The sequence below is a fragment of the Ascaphus truei genome, chromosome 1, assembly GCF_040206685.1.
Source record: "Ascaphus truei isolate aAscTru1 chromosome 1, aAscTru1.hap1, whole genome shotgun sequence".
In the NCBI taxonomy this organism is placed as follows: domain Eukaryota; kingdom Metazoa; phylum Chordata; class Amphibia; order Anura; family Ascaphidae; genus Ascaphus; species Ascaphus truei.
The window spans coordinates 413,979,735-413,998,491 of NC_134483.1; the positions used below are offsets into that span (position 1 = coordinate 413,979,735).

The 18,757-nt window shown below is 37.4% G+C and overlaps 1 protein-coding gene across 4 annotated transcripts in view; it reads right to left on the reverse strand.

The window, feature by feature from the left end:
* The window catches only part of HHIP (hedgehog interacting protein), a 133,627-nt gene that overhangs the window by 53,509 nt on the left and 61,361 nt on the right, over nucleotides 1-18,757 (reverse strand). For all 4 annotated transcript variants that reach the window (XM_075614335.1, XM_075614319.1, XM_075614327.1 and 1 more), the window contains exons 5-7: nucleotides 5,382-5,533; nucleotides 3,787-3,960; nucleotides 2,290-2,433 (exon numbers count right to left, since the gene is read on the reverse strand). In XM_075614335.1, the coding sequence (XP_075470450.1) occupies nucleotides 2,290-2,433; nucleotides 3,787-3,960; nucleotides 5,382-5,533 (470 nt within the window). The remainder of the gene's footprint in view (nucleotides 1-2,289; nucleotides 2,434-3,786; nucleotides 3,961-5,381; nucleotides 5,534-18,757) is intronic.

Below are 18,757 nucleotides of genomic sequence, written 5' to 3' on the forward strand. Positions count from 1 at the left end.
AATACCTACTAAGGGCCAGATACCACCTTCACCCACCCCCGCTACCCACAATAAACATGGCACTGGTGTTTAACCCCTTCATTGCCCTAGCAGTTAGCCACTAAGGTAATGAAGTTGCCTGTAAATGCATTTTTATTGCATGGGATTGACGCTGGGGGTCTCCGGTGCTGATATTAATGTGTATCAGCTCCGGTGACCCCCGTCATCAATCCAATGCAGGAAAAATGCATTTTCTTTTCTAAGTCCCTCTCTCGCTGCCTCTCAGCAGCTTCTCCTCAGCCTCACGTCAACTTTTCTTGGCATGAGGATTTTGGGAGGAAATCGCCATTCTAGAGCTGCGATTAGCCTCGATAAGCTTACTAGAATTGCACAAATTCCAAAACCTGCCGATAAGTGACTTATCGCGGCTCGCCTGGCGATTTGTTTTTGATGAGAGAAAATATTTGGCGAAAAATGCTTTCATTGCCCACTTATCGAGGCTTTCTGAATCGCTGTAGGCATTTTTGGCCAATAAGTGCCAAAAAGCCTCGATAAGTGAGTTATGAAGGCTACAAGCATAGGCCCCTAAGTCTTGCTATATCTTTATGCTGTGTTTTGAAAAACAATGGCTAGTCCTATAATCTCATGTGGTTGATATTCCCTAAAGAAAGAATTCCAACTCACTAGGCTTACTGGATTCCAAAATGGAGTTTTGAGTTGACCCCAGGCCCCTTTAAATAAGATTGTATTGTATTGTATGTCTTTATTTATATAGCGCCATTAATGTACATAGCGCATCACAGTAGTAATACACGTGGTAATCAAATAATTTAACAGATAATATAAACAGGTCATGGGAATAAGTGCATCAGACATAAAAGGAAATTAAGGAAAAGGAGTCCCTGCTCTGAGGAGCTTACAGTCTAATTGGTAGGTAGAGAGAACGTACAGAGACAGTAAGAGGGAATTTTGGTAAGTGCGTCTGCAGGGGGCCAAGCTTATGTATCATGTGTCCAGTATAATCCACAGTGCTATTCATATGCTTCTTTAAGCAAGTGTGTCTTAAGGTGGGTCTTAAAGGTGGATAGAGAGGGTGCTGGTCGGGTATTGAGGGGAAGGGCATTCCAGAGGTGCGGGGCAGTAAGTGAGAAAGGTTTAAAGCGGGAGAGGGCTTTAGATACAAAGGGGGTAGAAAGAAGACATCCTTGAGAGGAACACAAGAGTCGGGATGGTGCATAACGAGAAATTAGGGCTGAGATGTAAGGAGGGGCAGAAGAGTGTAAAGCTTTAAAAAAGTGAGGAGGAGAATTGAGTGTGTGATGCGGGATTTGATCGGAAGCCAGGAGAGGGATTTAAGAGGGGAGACGCGGAGACAGATCTCGGAAAGAGTAGAGTGATAAAAATGTTCATATTGATTGTAAGCAAAAGTTTACCATATGGTAAATAAATGACAATATTGGTCTTCATGTTAGTGTTTTCCTTTCATTCACAAACTAATATGGGATACCAAGGGAATCAGTTTTCAGCTGTGTACTTTCATACACAGAAAGAAAATTTTTCTATGGAAAAATAAAGTATAAAGAAAGCCAGGAAGCAGAAACTTTACTTAATATACTGTAAAGGACCATATTTACTAAGCAGTGGTTTTTCACACAAGTTACAACCGCAGAAAAAAAACCTTAGGGCCTATTCGCTTGATGGGAGCAAGGGGTATCTTCTACTTCCGGAAGGAGTCGTATGGAATAGCATGACTTAGGAAATATAGGCCAGAGTATCTAATGTAATAGGATCATAATCGACAACCACCTCTGTATAGCTGTATACATTTATCATTGGTTTTGCTAAAGGTATAAATGAGGTTCTACTGTACAAAAAACATAATTATATGTGGTTTCAAGTAATTAATATTCATAGTAAATATAAAAAATAACTTAATAATAACTAAAAAAGAAGTAGTATCTTCTTAATGTCCCTGAACATTTTAATTTGTAACTTAAGCCTAGCGGTACTGCTTATAGTCAGCTCTAGTATCTAATCACCCCCTTTTACAGACTTTTTTGTACAGTATATTGTGACACAAAAAGAAAACATATATGGCAAAGTGTGCATAGCACATACTTAGATGTAATTAAAGCACTCTGGAGGCATAAAGAATTATCATACAAATTCTGTGAAGAAAATCTGTTTTTTCCCAATATTTATATTAGGGACCCTCTTCTAAAAAAATCTTCCGTTTCCCCCTACAGAAGGCATTAATATATGTAAAGAGAAACAAGCTTGAAAATCTCATTGATATTACACATGGCTTACCTGCCTGGATTGTGCAGACCGTGTGCGAAGATTTCAGGGGGTTGATTTGTACTATTGAAATGAGGGTTATTTCTAGGTATGGAATAAGGAGCACTGCACACATTTGTATCTACATCCAGTCGTAGTACTGAACCTGTAAAATCGCTGGGAAAAAAATAGAAAAAAGTGAAGAAAGTATGATTAAAAATGTCATGTAATTGAGATCTTATGTCTCCAATGTTTGGAAAACAAAATACTTCTCTGTGTGTGCAGAGGATTAAATCAGATCAGTTAGCTTCCTCTGCATATTCCTCTGTGATGTTATTTATAACCATTTACCAACAGGAACATCCTATGGACATGTAGAGAACGATTGTTATAACTGATTGATTGGGTTGTTTTTCTGATCTAAGGCGATGTATGTGCCTTGTCCAAACAGTCGTACAGACCGGTGTTATGTATTACTCAGAAGAAACACAAGACGGCAAGCATGGTTTGTGTAAAATAAACAATCACGATTTTCACGTATCTTTTACCAAGAAAATTATACAGTATGTGCTACATCCATGGAAGCAAAGCTAAGCCTAACTAAATATGTAGAACCAAACCTACAGTACATTAAACCAGTTCTTCAACCGTACCACCTAATAGATACAATAACACACAATAATAGCTAAACTGGTCTTTTGACAGGAAAAGAAGTAGCCAATGTTTGAATATTCTACATGCTATTGGGATTTCTGACTTGATTACTTTACAACGGGCCAGGAATGTACACAACTATGAACGTTCTCATGTAAATGACTTCTGACTATTTTTGGTCTGTGTGCTATTGGCAGTGATCTATTCTGAACACGGAGTACACACAAATGTTGCCTTACACTGTATATCTGAAAAAACAACGGCCCAGTTATATTTAAAATACCCAGTTGCCCGTGCAACCTAAAATAAAGTGGGCAACATTTAACATTCTGTTCTGACCTCAAGTAAGTTTCAACACAATATAATTTGGGGTGTTTCTACATGTCAATAACACAGTATTCTAGTTGGAACAAAAATTGGATCTATTTGAGCAAATTATTCAGTATATTTGTATCAGGGCAAAATTTCAGTAAAGAAAACGTGACAAATCCTTCCATGGGTCTGATGTGTTTTCCGGATAACAAAAAAGTGTACATTAAAGCTCAAAAAGACAATTTGATAGGAAAGCACATGATTCCATCCACATTATTATTCATATTTTGGCAAGAAATATTTTAATATGAACTTCAGTAAGTAACAACCAGAGTTTATTGCCTACTGTTTAAAAAAAAGTCAAAAGACCACTTTTAATTATTTTGTGCTTGAAAAACTGTTAAATGTGTTCTAAACATTGCAACAATACTACAAAGGGCTTTTTTTACTTTTGAATCACAGTTCACTGTAATACAACTGAACAAATACTAGCCATAAACACCACAAAAACATGTAACAGAGAAGCTATTCAGTTGTGATTTTTGTCTTTTTTTCCCCTTTTACCTCAAACCATCCATCTCTTCCATATCATCAATAGTTATCATTCCATCTCCAAGAAAAATATACAAGAAGCCATCTGGACCAAACAAGTGTTGTCCTCCCAGGTGCTTTCTGTGCAGTTCTGCGACTTCTAGAAACACTCTCTCTGTTCTGATATCCACCTGGCTGGGATTTTTCCTGTATCAAATGAAGGAATACTGTCAGATTACTGGTGAATATTTTTTTCAGGGTGTGCACCCCGTATCACATAAAAAAAACAGGGCAATTATAAGCAGAGAGATAAAAAGATGAAATCACTGTACTAGGAAAGACTTTATTTAGTGGTCATTATAAAGTAAGGTACACTCTTAATAACACATGGACTTGGGTGGGAAGAAATAGTGAATATATTGCATTGGTTGAGTGCCTTTCTATGAGTGTAAAATTGCACTGCGAAAGCAGTACTGCACTTATGAGCAATTTACAAATATAATTTAGCACTATGGGTATAGATGTAGCAGACGTTACTGCACCCATTGTTTAGCAATAATATGTTATCATGCAATTTGCTGCGGCTCCAATCAAACAAATGGAGTCATGAGTTACAACATTGGCAATTTGCAGGCCAAATCGTGCCATTTAGTACCTTACCCCGCGATAACTGGGGCAATAACCTCTGCCACATCTGCATATTTATATTAAGTTATGATGCTTTTAAAAAGAAACTCTAAAAACTTAAGCTCCCTTTATCCTTCTTACCGACCCTTCAGCTCTGTTTTATTTATATATCTGCTGTTGAGAATACAGGGTAAATAAAATCACACTGATTGCAGTAAAACTCAAGTCCGTTGCACTTTACTTGATAAAATGCTTGAAAACTGTGCAGTCTTTTGACCTCAGAAATTCCTGCGACTGATGTATTTCAGCGCTATCATTTAGAATAAAACCTCTGAATACCCCGGGGAGGAGGAGGGGGGGTGGGGGGAGGGTTTGGGGGCGGAGAATACAGCTTTTTCCGGTGTGGGCTACAGCGGATCTAATGGGACATGTCATTTGCAATAGCTGTTCTCTCTCTTGAGGACAAATTATAATAACATTTTCAGATGCCGCAAGTTATTAGTAAGTGATATGCATGCAAAGGTATTTAGAAAAAAGTTTCAATAAAATATTTAGTGAAATATTTCCATATATTATTTGAATGGGGCTGGAAATATGAGGGCTGCTCGACTGCCAATGTTTTGATTGGTTATGCTAGATGTCAGGGACCCTTTTTTTTTCTCAGCGAAATATATTTTCATATCATACATATATACTATGGTCTAATATTATGCAGAACTGTTCTGAAGGCTGCCATACAGAATACAGCAGCATTTTTGTCTGATCAGAATTACACCTCAGAGGTGACTGCATTAATGGCTCTGAATTACAACTGTAGAGTGATTTGGAATTAAAAGGCACTAAATAAACACAATCTGACATTCTATGAATGAAAAACGAGGGCAACATATTTCGAATACTTCTGTAGAAAAAGAAAAAAAAAACTTTCAACTACACATTTCCGAACTGATTTTGCAATATGTTATTTTGTGAATGGAAATCCACATGCTGATTTGAGGTACCTAGATACTGTGTATTCTACAACTCTAAGAATGTGGTCGTGAGGTCCACTGGCCCAGCGCTCTTGGTTGGTGGTGTACGACACATACAGCTTTCCATTTTTCTTGTAATTGGGATGGAATGCAAGGCCTAGCAGTCCTCTTTCATCTCCTCCCTGCAGTCAAATGAAAAACACAAAGAATTGTGAAGTTAATTATGTGCTTTTATTGTGTTTCAGTTGGAACCCAGAAAAAAAAGTCTCTTTCTTTCTGCCGGATAATCTGTGCCCAAACTCCTTTCTTTCTTCTCTGACTAGCGCACAAAAAGGATTATAAAACATTTCACTTTGGGGGACAATTTAAGAGTTTGGACAAGACAATTGTCTTATGTGGTTATCTATGCACTAGGCTCTTATACTACTTTTGTGAAGTGATTTGTGTGTGTAATCTTTTGGTAGCCATGAAGACAAGTTTAAGTGCTATGAAGAATTCTTAGCCGGGTTACTAGGTTGCTTGTAGTTCGTTGTAGACAAATAAAATAAAGGTTCATAATCAGCAGTAACTTTTAATCCAACTTTGTAAAACTTAAAAACACAGTATAGTCTGCCAAGTCCCACTGTCTTGGCAGTGTGTTTAGAAAGCTTTCAAATTGCTTGTGTAATATGTAAACCTTTGTTTTACCCCGGGGGCGGCTACATCAGTTGTCACAACTCTGGTGGTCTGTTCATCATAGCTCACTGTAGGTAATAACCTGCTATGCTATCTCTGACTCCTGCACAGAAATCATAGCTGTGCATGTGGTCAGTTCTAGCAGAGACCTTTTCCTTACATAACTATAAACAGAAAAGCCCTCAGCAACTACTTTTTTCCAAATTACATGCACTACCAAAACATAACAATACTATTTTACCAAGCCAATGTTCTGTTTTAAACTATGTATAACGCCTTTATTTTTAGATAATAACGCCTTTTCTATGTCATTTGGTAAATAACACATTATTACAGAACTGTTAATAGCAAATCAAATTATCTGACTGTCGTAGCTTTGCCAAATGTTGTAGTTTTAATAATAGGCTTAAAAGTGGGCACAAAGGATTACATGTATCAAGCACTCCAAGCTAAACATGCCCTAAAAATAATGCAAAGTGAGCTTCTGTGACTCTGCCTCACTTTGCAATGATCATGATGCATTGTGTCAATTTTGCACCACTTGTGATTTAGTCAATACAATACTATAATGAGATATATCAATATTGCAGTCTTCAGCAGAACATCTCTCCATTCTGTGTCAATTAAAGATTTGACTAAGGTTAATCTCTGCTCCTTAAAGATCTGTGTCAAATGTAAGAAACAATGTGCTGCGAGTGCAGAATGATTATGTTGGCTTAGCATTTGAAATAGTTATACAGCATGCCCACTGGGGCCCCGAAAGGACATGTGCCCTGTGTTATTATTTTAAACTTATGACATCGGATAGAAGAAACTTGGACATACATTTAGAAAAAAGATAATACAAATGTATTTTTTAGAAATGGAATATGTGCTCATTTGTGATTACACAGAATATGACACGTACCCGGTAACCATGTGCACCTCACAGACGACAGTAGCATATCTACTACACTAAGAGTGACAGATGTTTACATACAACAGCCAGTATCTCCTTTACAGTCCTCTCATTTCTTTCAAAAAATGATGTATGATCAAATTTGATAATGTACAAAAATGGTATATATCTGCCAACATATACATATATATTTTTATATATATAACCTATACAGGTAACCTATGGGTGATAACCCAACTGCAACTGATTGACTGGTTTACTAGTAACGAGTAGATGGGTTAATTGGTGGTATCTGTCTGCTCACGTACTGTATACACACACACACACACATATATACAGTGGCGAGAAAATGTTTGTGAACCCCTTAGGATTTTCACATATTTCAAACCTAAAATGTTATTAGAATTTAATCTGAGTCCTAATAATAGATAAGGATAAACTGATCAAACAAATGACATAAAAACATGATAACTAAATGTTAACAAAGTATCTACAATGATTCAACATTCAATATCATGTGTGAAAAAGTATGTGAACCTTTAGATTCAGTACCTGATGGCATCCGCTTGAGCAGCAAAGACTTCAAGTAAGCGTTTATTGTGTCTGCTGGTCATTCTTTCACACTGATTTTGATGAACTTTGGCCCATTCCTCCATACAGAACTGCTTCAACTCATGTCCCACTTCCCATTCAGCATCATCTCACAGACGATGGCCTGACATTCTCCTCTAGAATCTTCTGATACAATGCAGAATTAATGGTTGTGTCAATGATGACAAGCCATCCAGGTCTTGAGGCAGCAAAGCAGTCTCAAACCATCACACTCCTACCTCCATGCTTGACGGATGGGATGAGGTTCTTCTGTTCGAACGCAGAGTTTGTTTTTCCCCAAACATAAAGTTTCTCATTGAGGCCAAAAAGTTCTACCTTTGACTCGTCTGTCCAGAGAACATTATTCCAGAAGCCTTGTGGATCATCTATGTGCTCTTTGGTGAACTTCAGACAGGCATCAATGTTCTTTTTAGAAAGCATTGGTTTTCTTCTGGCTATCCTTCCATGAATACCATTCTTCTTCAGTCTTTTTCTGATAGTTGAGTCATGAACACTCACATTAGCCAAGGCCAGATTGGTCTGCAGATCCTTGGATGTTACTCTGGGGTTCTTTGTGACTTCCTGGATAATTTTCCGGTTTGTTATTGGAGAGATTTTTTGTAGGACGACCACTCCTGGGTAGAGTGACTGTGGTCATGAACTTTCTCCATTTGAAGACTGTCTGACAGTGGATTGGTGAATCACCAAATCCTTAGAAATGGTTTTGTAACCCTTTCTATATTGATGAGCATCAATAACTTGCTTGCTGGTGTGCTTTTCTGAAGTCCTCATAGATTTATTTTGATTGGGTATGATGTGTTTCCAAACACCTGTATGGTGAAGACCAAACTCACAAAGTTTCTGATCTTTACATAGGGTAGATCCTCCCAAACTCACACCTGAAAATCTGCCTAATTATTTAAACACCTGATTCTAATTATCCCCTTTAATTTAGCTGATAAAACCAGGGTTTCACTTACTTTTGCACATAACATTAATTACTCATTGTTTGTCTAATTCATAAATAACATAAAGACATGGACTAGGTTAATATAAACCCTATTGGATATTTATGAAAATACTGGTTTTGATTCAAGAAGGTTATCATGGAAAAACTATGTCATTTCCTTAATTATGATTGGGGTTCACAAACATTTTCTTGCCACTGTATAATCTTCAGTCCTATTCAATCTACTGATCTTCCTGGTACTGCGGTTCCAAGTCTCTCTTCTCCATGTTGCTGCAACACATTTTCTAATTTCATCCCATCATCTTTGTTCGTTGTATTGGTCTTCTGATATCCCTTGGAATCCTGTCAAGTACCACCTTTGTCCAATGATGGACATTTCTTCTTGAGATAAGTCCGGCCCACAACCATTTTTATTTTCTCCACCCTTATGATGATGTCACAGACTTTTGTTTGCTTTCGACCCCATTAATTTTTTTTTCTTGTCTCTTCGTTCCATCTCTTCCAGTTCAGTTGGGTTAACATCCTTAACTTTATGGTGTTAACCCAACTAGAACTGAATGACTAGTATACTAGTCAATAGCAGAGACATGTGAGATTGTAATATATATAATATATAAATATATATATATATATATATACACATACACACACACCCCGTGTTCAGGAAAAAATGGACCCCTTTTGTTTTTCACCATATTTCTATTTTACTCGCTCAACCACCATGAACATTTGCACAATTGTATTTATGTTATGTAGATTAACACTATATAAGAAGCACAATGTAGACAATCAACTGATTGTCGCTTTATTATGACAACAAGTACCAGATACACTGCGGTAAGTTAATTTTCATTAAATGAGAAATAAGAGTTTCTCCTTTGCAGGTAGAAAAATGTATTAAACTGTTGTCATCTAATCTGAAACACTAAGATTACTATAAAGTTTGAGCTCAAAGTATGCGTTTCAAATGTCCTCTTTCTGCAGTTTTACACACACACACACACACACACACACACACACACACACACACACACACACACACACACACACACACACACACACACACACACACACACACACACACACACACACACACACACACACAATGCCTCACCGTGCGCCTTGACCCGTGAGAAAACAAAAGAGAATTGGTTAAGTGAAATCAGGGACTTTGACGGTTGTTATAGCTGCAAAGCATGTCAGTTCAAATCCACGGAGAAGATGATTTTTAAGTCTGTCACGGGAGAGATCTTCGAAATTGGCAGGCATATCACCTGTAAAACAGATAACGTTATCTACATGCTGGAGTGCCCATTTGGTCTCCAGTACGTGGGTAAAACCAAAAGGCCATTACACGTACGGATCTTAGAACATTTAAATAATATAAAAAAGAAAGTCCTAACGCACAGTGTTTCTAGGCACTTCAATGCATACCACCAAGGCAATTCTGCAGGCCTAAAATATCAAGGAATAGAACAGGTGGTGTAACACTGGAGGGGGGGAAACAGAGACATCCAATTAACAAACAAAGAAACTTATTGGATCCACAAGCTAAAAACGTTGACGCCCAAACGTCTTAATATCGATATTGAACTTGGAGTGTTTCTGACCTAATACTCTAATCAAACAAGGGTATATTTTTTTAGCCGTATTTTTACCCTGTGCTACACATATAGGATTAATTTGACTCAAAAGAAAAAAAAAATATTTATTTTTTTGTTTATTCTTTTGATCATTATTTTTTGCTTATTTTTTTTGATTATATATATTTTTTTTAATACTTTAAGACTACATTCTCTTAATATGATAATTCAATTTTTAATTTCATTTTGTGCATTCCTTTTACATTTTTTTCCATATACCATCTTAATTTTAAAATATTTAATATATATAAATATATAAATATATATATATATATATATATATATATTGCAGAATAAATGAGTTCTTCAGTATTAGGTGATACCTTTTTTATTGGACTAACAATTTATGTCATAGGACAAGCTTTCGAGAGTTCTCCTCTCTTCTTCAGGTCAAGCAATACTGATATACAAAGGATTCAATGGCTAAAACAGTGTATACACTGTTTTAGCCATTGAATCCTTTGTATACACTGTTTTAGCCATTGAATCCTTTGTATATCAGTATTGCTTGACCTGAAGAAGAGAGGAGAACTCTCGAAAGCGTGTCCTATGACATAAATTGTTAGTCCAATAAAAAAGGTATCACTTAATACTGAAGAACTCATTTATTCTGCACTATCGCAACTGGACTAACACGGCTATTTTCTGCTTTATATATATATATATATATATATATATATATTGCAAAAGAGAAAAGAGCCCCAATAAAAGCACTCTAGTATGCCTGACAATACAAAACCACAAAGGGTATTCATTTATTTTATTTTCATTGTTACTCTTTTTTCTGTGTTTTCTGTGTTTCAATCCCAGGAAGCACTCATTTGAGACTGTTTCATTTGGATCACGGTATCTTGGACATTAATTCTAGCGCCGAGAACTCTTATTTTGTATTTGCACTTTTTGTTAACAGGTTTGGAATTGTATGTTTTATTAGTCCCCTTGGCAGCTTCCTTCACCACCACCTAAGTGGTGACTATCACGCACTTATTTGTGTTTATCACGTTCACTTTGATGTAGATTAGCACTTGTAGTGGGTATTATTGTTGTTTGTTTAATTCTTGATACTGTGTTACCCCGTTTCAACCATCCCAGAAATCATGCTATTTTTAATTTGGATCCCATTCCAAATCCAATAACATATATTGTCTTAATAGTATCTTCTAAACTATTTTTTTAATAAATATTTAAAGAATGTAGATCATTTTCCAATACACACCAATTTAAGTAAACAAGTGTTCAATGGGATTTCCCTTATGTAATTGTGTTTTGTTTATATAACTTTTTTATATATGTTTTCTCTCTTTTTTTCGGGAGCATAAATGGAGCTACAAGACTCTACAAAGAACTTTAACTACAAATAGAATTCAGTATTGTAGGTGAATTGTTATAATATATAGACCTCTAAAGCAGAGGAGTCCAATAGGAATTAAAAGCTAGCCACACTGGTTGTCGTCTTTCCATATTCGTCATATTTCGTGTCAGTCACAATAGCATCTCGCTTGCGAGTCACGACACCCACTGCGTTGTGCCCCCTGTCGCTCTTACACCTCCCCTTCCTAGACCTCTTCCTCTCTCTTCCCACCACCCCACCTCTCTACCCTTCCACAAATACACACACTAAGCCCCCCTCCCCAATCCACATAATAACCCCCCCACACTCCAAATACACATAACACCCCACACCCCAAATGTATGTATATCTTTATTTATATAGCGCCATTTATGTACATAGCGCTTCACAGCAGTAATACACGTGACATGATAATACAACAGATAGTGGGAATAAGCGCTTCCGACATGACAGTAACAATAGGAAAGGTAGTCCCTGCCCCAAAGAGCTTACAATCTAAGTTACACATAACCCCCCACACACCCAAAATATACATAATAACCCTCCCCGCGCAAGACACCCCAAATACACATAAAAAAGCCCACACCTCTCAAATACACATATCCCCCCCACACACACACACTTCAAATACACATAATAAGCCCCTACATCTTACCTGGGCGGAGTGCCAAATGGCGATCACACGGCCTATGCGGAAGCGGGACCAATTTCCGGCACGCAGAAGTGGTGCTGTAACTGAAGGCACCAGCAAGCTGTGACCCCCCGCAGCCTCCAGGCAGGTGTCCCAGCTCTCCTCCTTGCTGACGGCGCTGTCTGTGCCCCCGTCCGCCACAACCCAGTGTCCTATTCGGAAAAAGTAGCATGTGGCGAACATATTGGACAAGAAAGGGAAGAAATGCAATGAGAACACTTGTTCTCGGAGTTCCCTCCCGAGCCCAAGCATGAAAGAAATATGAAGTTCTGACTCGATTTTAGTATGGGCCCAGGCACGGGAGAATTTGAGGGCGAGAGGGAGCTTAGATTTTGCTCCCCTGAACTCACCCATCTTTAATTGTAACTTTACCGAAAAGATCATAAGGAGTAAATAAATACTAAGATCTAATAACTAAATAAATAATAAATAGCATTATAAAGCAGTGAAAGACTGGCACCAATAACAGTTGAAACTGCAAGACCCTTATTGGCGATCTCTCTCTGGCAATGGATATGCTTTGACTTGATGGTCACTGTTACACACTCGCCATTACTCCAATTAAAGGAATCCTCTCTTTGCTTTTCAATCAGTCTCTATGTCAGTCATTCCTGTGTCTCAATGCAAGCTGTCCATACTGTAAAGTTGCTGGGGAAAAACTGCAGAAAAGCAGAGACTGCAGGGGAACACACAAAAAGATCTTTTCTGTGCAAGATCCTCGATGCTTCTTTGAATAAGGACTCATAAAATTGTGTTACCTAAAAAAGGAGTTGAGTTCCCCGAGTTAACTACGCTTCTTTAACGCTAATTACATTGGGGGGAAAAGTCTGAACTACATCTCATTAGCATAGGCTTAAAGTCACGTTATTGTAGCATAAAATGGCGTTATCCTTGAAAACGTCATGTTTTTCCAGTCTAGGCATTATTCCAATCCAGACCCTGAAATAGGGCTGAAGTGGAAAAAGAGAGGCAGGGAATATAATGCCAGGATATAACACTATAACAATGTATCCCTAACTAGGGTGTTACACCCATCCAGACACTGCAAAAGCGTGTGGATAGGAGGAATGCCAAGTTTAGGTACAACGTAAATAATGTAGCTTCAAGTTTTCACGTTAACCCAAACAGACTTTGATGAATATGCAATGTTATGATAATGCCTCATTTGCATATAATTTGCATGCCATTATCACTAACATCCTATATAATTAATGCTATGCTTTTTGGCTTAACGTTATGTTATTGTCCTTTGAAGATACACGGCTTATCTTAATCCGACATTAAGTTAGGTTAACGCCACTTTAAGTGATTTTACAGAAATTTGTAGACCTGGGCCCCAGGGAGAAATGCAGCGTCTAAACTTCAGATTTCAGTGACTGTTAAACTAAAAGATAGTGGCACTAACCTCTATCATATCACAACAATCACAGAAGCCCATATTCAATATACTGTGCGGCCGTCTTCCCCTTGTTTGAATATATTTACGATTCTTTTGAATAGAGCTTAACTCTTGAATGGAACGGAATAACCGATTTTTAAAACAATGTTTTAATGCCTTTACAGTATATGTTGACAATATGGCCAGTAGTGGATGACACATGCAAAATACTGTAGCCAGTTCTGCTTTGTCACCATATCACAATCAACATTATAATCAAGGTTCCCAAATGCAAAATTAGAGCACAACTATCACAATAAAATTGCACCAGATTTGCTTCAATGGGATTTCTTCCCTTTGATAAATCTGCAGCTTTTTGCAGTTGGGGGACTCAGTGACTGTGACCTAGCATATCACATAGTGTAGTTTCCTTAGAAATCCCTGAAATGGAAACATTTCTAAAGTTAAGCCTAATGTCTTAAAGAGGCAATCACAGCAGCTTTTTTTTTTTTTTTTTTAAATATAAATGATTTTTTTTAAAATATATGCAGCCTTTGATTAATTTTACTGAAAATGAATTACTTATGCTGCCAATCGATTCGTTCTACTCTGATCGATAAGCAAAATCCTGCTTACCAGGGTTCACTAAATGGTTGCCTTTCAGTTTCCAATCAATCCTTCAGTCAGTGTAACTTAGTAGCTACAATGTATCCTTATATTACTAAGGTAACATTATCTATTGTTGCAATTTACAGCTCAAACTGTTGGGAATATTGGCAACAAATGATCACAAACAGGAAAGTGTTACAAATAAATTGCACTGCTGTATGTAGACGTGCTAAAACCGGCTATAGAAAATCAAAAGTTGCTCAGTATATTAAAACTCATTAAAAATGGCATTAAAAGTGGAATTTAAAAATAAAATAAAACACACATGTAGGATATTGCATGGATTGCGCCTTTAAGAAGATACTCCATGGCAGATTTGTATGGCACGTGCTGGCTGGTGAATCAACAAAGGAAACAATCTGACACATCCAGAAACAGCCGACACTCGTATTAAGAATGAAACGTTTCCTGTACGTCTTTGCCGATGAATAGGATGGGTCTCGTCTTTTTTTCCTCAATGGTTGTATAAAAGTTGTTAAAATCCTGTTTTTTTTAAAAATCAATTATATGCTACAGTTTTCACACAATCACAAATAAATGCCAAGAATATCTAATATATCATTCTTTAAATGAAGACTCCCCTACTAGACTTTAAACGATTGCAAGAGGCATTTCAAGTTGTGGTTCCATGCTAGACAACAGGCAGAGAGCTTTGAAAATTCCATCAGATCTCAAGATTCCATTTGCACACATTTTTTTTTATAAATGAATTTAAAGACAAGTTCCTTTGAAGATTAAAGACACAAAAATTCCTTGCAAATGTCTAGTCTACACTACAGTATGGGCAGGCTAAAGGTTGGGATTTGATGCTTGCAGATTGATGATTTGACATGGAGTCAGTGTCATGGTGACGATAATGTAGACCTCTCAGGTAGGCCCACTTGGACTATATCCCACCCAATATAACTGCTGCTTTGATTTAAATCAGCAGTCCCCCTAAAAAAACAAAAGTAAAGCATATCATAACCTAAAATTTAATGCTGTGCTGATCTATTTCTTTAACTTTTCACAAAAAAATAAGAAATTCTGAACTTCAAGTTGAGTGGTTGTTTATTTATTTCCCTGACAACCTCTAGTGTTAAAAAGTGCAAATGGCAGTGGCCATTTTATCCTCCCAGGATAGCACATTTCCAGCAGTTTATATCTGTAGAATTCAACAATAGAACTGAAAAAGGGTGGGATGGCGTACGAAAATATAAAGCAGCAAAAGGAGTTTGCAATGTTTAAAAGGACACACTATTTTATGGTGAGTAGAGTGGATTGTTGCTTTAACACCCAAGTGCTTGTCCATTTCTAATGAAACATTTGCAAATAATAAGTATGCATACATTTTTAAAGCCTTAACCACCCACAATTGTATTTAATATAGTCAGCTAGGTAATCACGAAGTTCAATCTCTATGCACTTGCATCCATCTGTTATACTTATCTTACTGAAAACTCAAGATAAAGAGGAAAACTGCAAGTCAAAACAAACCTGTGGCAATATTTATGCCTTTCAGGATTAAATGTTATTGATTTGCAGTTAAGTTAATTGACAATAAACAGAACCGAAAATTGCAGTGTTCCCCCCCCCTTTTTTTTTTTTTGTAACCTGTAATTAAACCTTCAAACAAGCATGCAAATTTGCAAAGTTGGATATTCACGAATTGGTGAAATATTCACATAGATTCTGTAGAAAACGTCTCCAGACATCAACTGCAAATATTTTGCTTAGAGAAAGTCCTGATGCCGAATTTCGAGAGTATTTCATACTAATCGTTAGCGAATATTGAACATTTGTGAGCTTGGGCACATTTAGTGAAGTTTTATGAATACTTACTGTACACTTTGAGAAGTGCATATTTTAAAATCTGGGCGTCAACAAATTGCCTTTGCTCTGACATTTCACAAATCCGCCAATTGATTAACAAATTTGAGAGAACGTTTACGAACTTACGTGCTCATTGTGCTCTTCTGGGTGATTCCCCATTCAATTCAGAGCCCTTGTGTAGTGAAGGATTTTTGATACTCATATTATTTAAGTTCCTGCTACTTTAACTGGTTGGTTGAACAATCAGTAAGAGTTTTTCACTACAACAGCCAAAGGGAAGACCAGGATAAATGGGACTTCATTTGTTTTTCTGTTGATTAATCCAAGCCTTTGTTTGTATAATGATTTGTTTCTACTAACTTTGACTAATGCAACGATCATGCAGCTAAAACTGTTATTCGCACATGATTATTATGAATCATAATACTGGTAACCCCGACTTGTAACATACCTTTCCCTGTTTTTCCTGCTGACATTGCATATTTGCTACAATAAATCGAAATAAGTACTTACACTGACCTTCATTAGGAACAAACATTAAACAATTTAGCAAGCTAAATCTTTTCTATGTCTCCCAGACCACCAGGAAACAGCCATCAATTTGAAGAAATATGAGGTTCCTATCAAGTTACTGCCCCTGCGGAGTTTTGCAACAGATTGGGTTGACTTTAAGGTCAGTTAAAAAAACAATGTACTGCATATTTCTTAAAAAAGATTAATAGGGTTTCTATTTTTACAACATATATGTCAACAATTTAAAGGTATAGTTTACTGGAAAAATAAATGAACTTGTAATCCCGGTGAACCTTGGATATAATGCAGACCTCCTGCAGCAAATAAAGGTCTACCTATTTTTAAAATCAAGATAAACACCGATATCAATCAATCAAGGTTATTTTAGCGCACCGACGACACAACAGTTTTGCAGACATGACTATAATATGTCATAGTTATTAGGACATCCAGTGGATGGCTCTTCAACTATTGTTTAACGTGTCATGAAATGGCATGAAAACATTTACATGGAAAGTGTGCTAATGTAATGTAAAAATTATTTAGTACCTGGGCACAAAATACATAGTAGTTACTTTAAAAAGCACCTGAGACTTCCGGTCGTTGGCCGGAAGGGGGCTACCCCCTGGCTAGTAAGTGCTTAATGGGGCTGTGCTGGTGTTAGGAGGGGTGCTATAAGGGCCATCTGTTAGGTAAGAGGAACATGGAAGCTTGGTGATGGGTGGGGATTGGGGCTTACAGTATAAGGCTGTTTCAGGGGTGTGAGCTTATCCATTTTTGCTGGCCTCATCTAGCTCGCCTCTCTCCCTTTAAAAAAAAAAAAATATATATATATATATATATATATATATATATATATATATATCAGAGCAAAATATATCCAGCACACTTGGACTTTCTCAATAAGTGGAATTGATTTAGATGGTGATCGATGTTTTGGTCCCGATTGGGACCTTTGTCAAGATATCTTGACAAGTGTGCTGGATCTATTTTGCTCCTATGCTATACAAACCCACACATCTTTGACACCTTGGCACTGTTTATTATAGGAGTGCCTTACTTACACTGACTTAAAAAATAATAATATATATATATGTATTTTTAAAAAAAATGTATATAATGGGTAACCAATGGTAGGGATTCCCTTGCTACTTGGAGGTGTGAAGCAGGGATGGTCGGATTCCTGGCAAAATTCTGTCACAGTTACAGTCTTCGGAGAGTTGGGGTGTGTTTTTTTTTTTTTTTGCCTAGCAAAGGCATAAGTTACGCTCAGAGGAATCTCAGCCTAATGGTTAGAGATTTGAGCTGGGGAAGGGCTTCGGGTTCGGGTGGGTCGGCCAGCCTGAAGGGGTCCTCCCATTTTCTGGTTCATTTGCTTCCAGGTTATGAAGGGGTGCCACTGGCTGGGCACCCGGTGGCGATTCTGTGGGAGCCACTATATTATTGTGTGTTATGTTTTTTAAAATGGTTATTAATAAAAAAGCGGTGTTCTTTTTCCCCCCTCAAATTTGGGTCTTGTGTCTTCTTTGGGTTTGGAGGGGGGGGGGGTGAATGGGTCAGGATGAGTGGTCTCGTAGTGTTGCCAGAATGGTTCCTAGGAGGGCTGGTCAAGTTTCCAAATGAATTGTGCAGGTTTATATTCACATACACACACATTACTATACATACCATGCAGAACAAGAAGTCATTAATATTGATGTAATAATAATAATTGTTTGTTCTTGTATAGTGCTGCTAGTTTTACGTAGAGACATTTTGCAGACACAGGTCCCTGCCCCGTAGAGCTTACAAGCTATGTTTTTGGTGAGGCACAGGGAGATAAAGTGACTTGCCCAAGGTCACAAGGAGCTGACACTGGGAATTGAACCAGCTTCAAACTCAGTGCCAGTGTCGTTACTTACTGAGCTGCTCCTTCTCTCCTGATGTCACTAGAGTCTGCTGTTATATTTAGTCATCTTGCAGTACACTAAATTATGTAAGGCAGATTAATCAAGCACTGTAAGGTGCATTACGATGTTGGGGCTTTTCTGGTGGTTATAACTTGTGTTTATTGAAAGGCGCTAATCCAGCACACAGTCCTTTGTGGATGCATTCATTAGATGCTCAATTTGTAGGTGCAAGTAATGGTTCTAGTTAAAAAAGAAAATATAATATTACACGCCGTAGAAAAGGTCCGGTGTAGACGTGCAGCAGGTAATATTTCTTTTGGGTGATA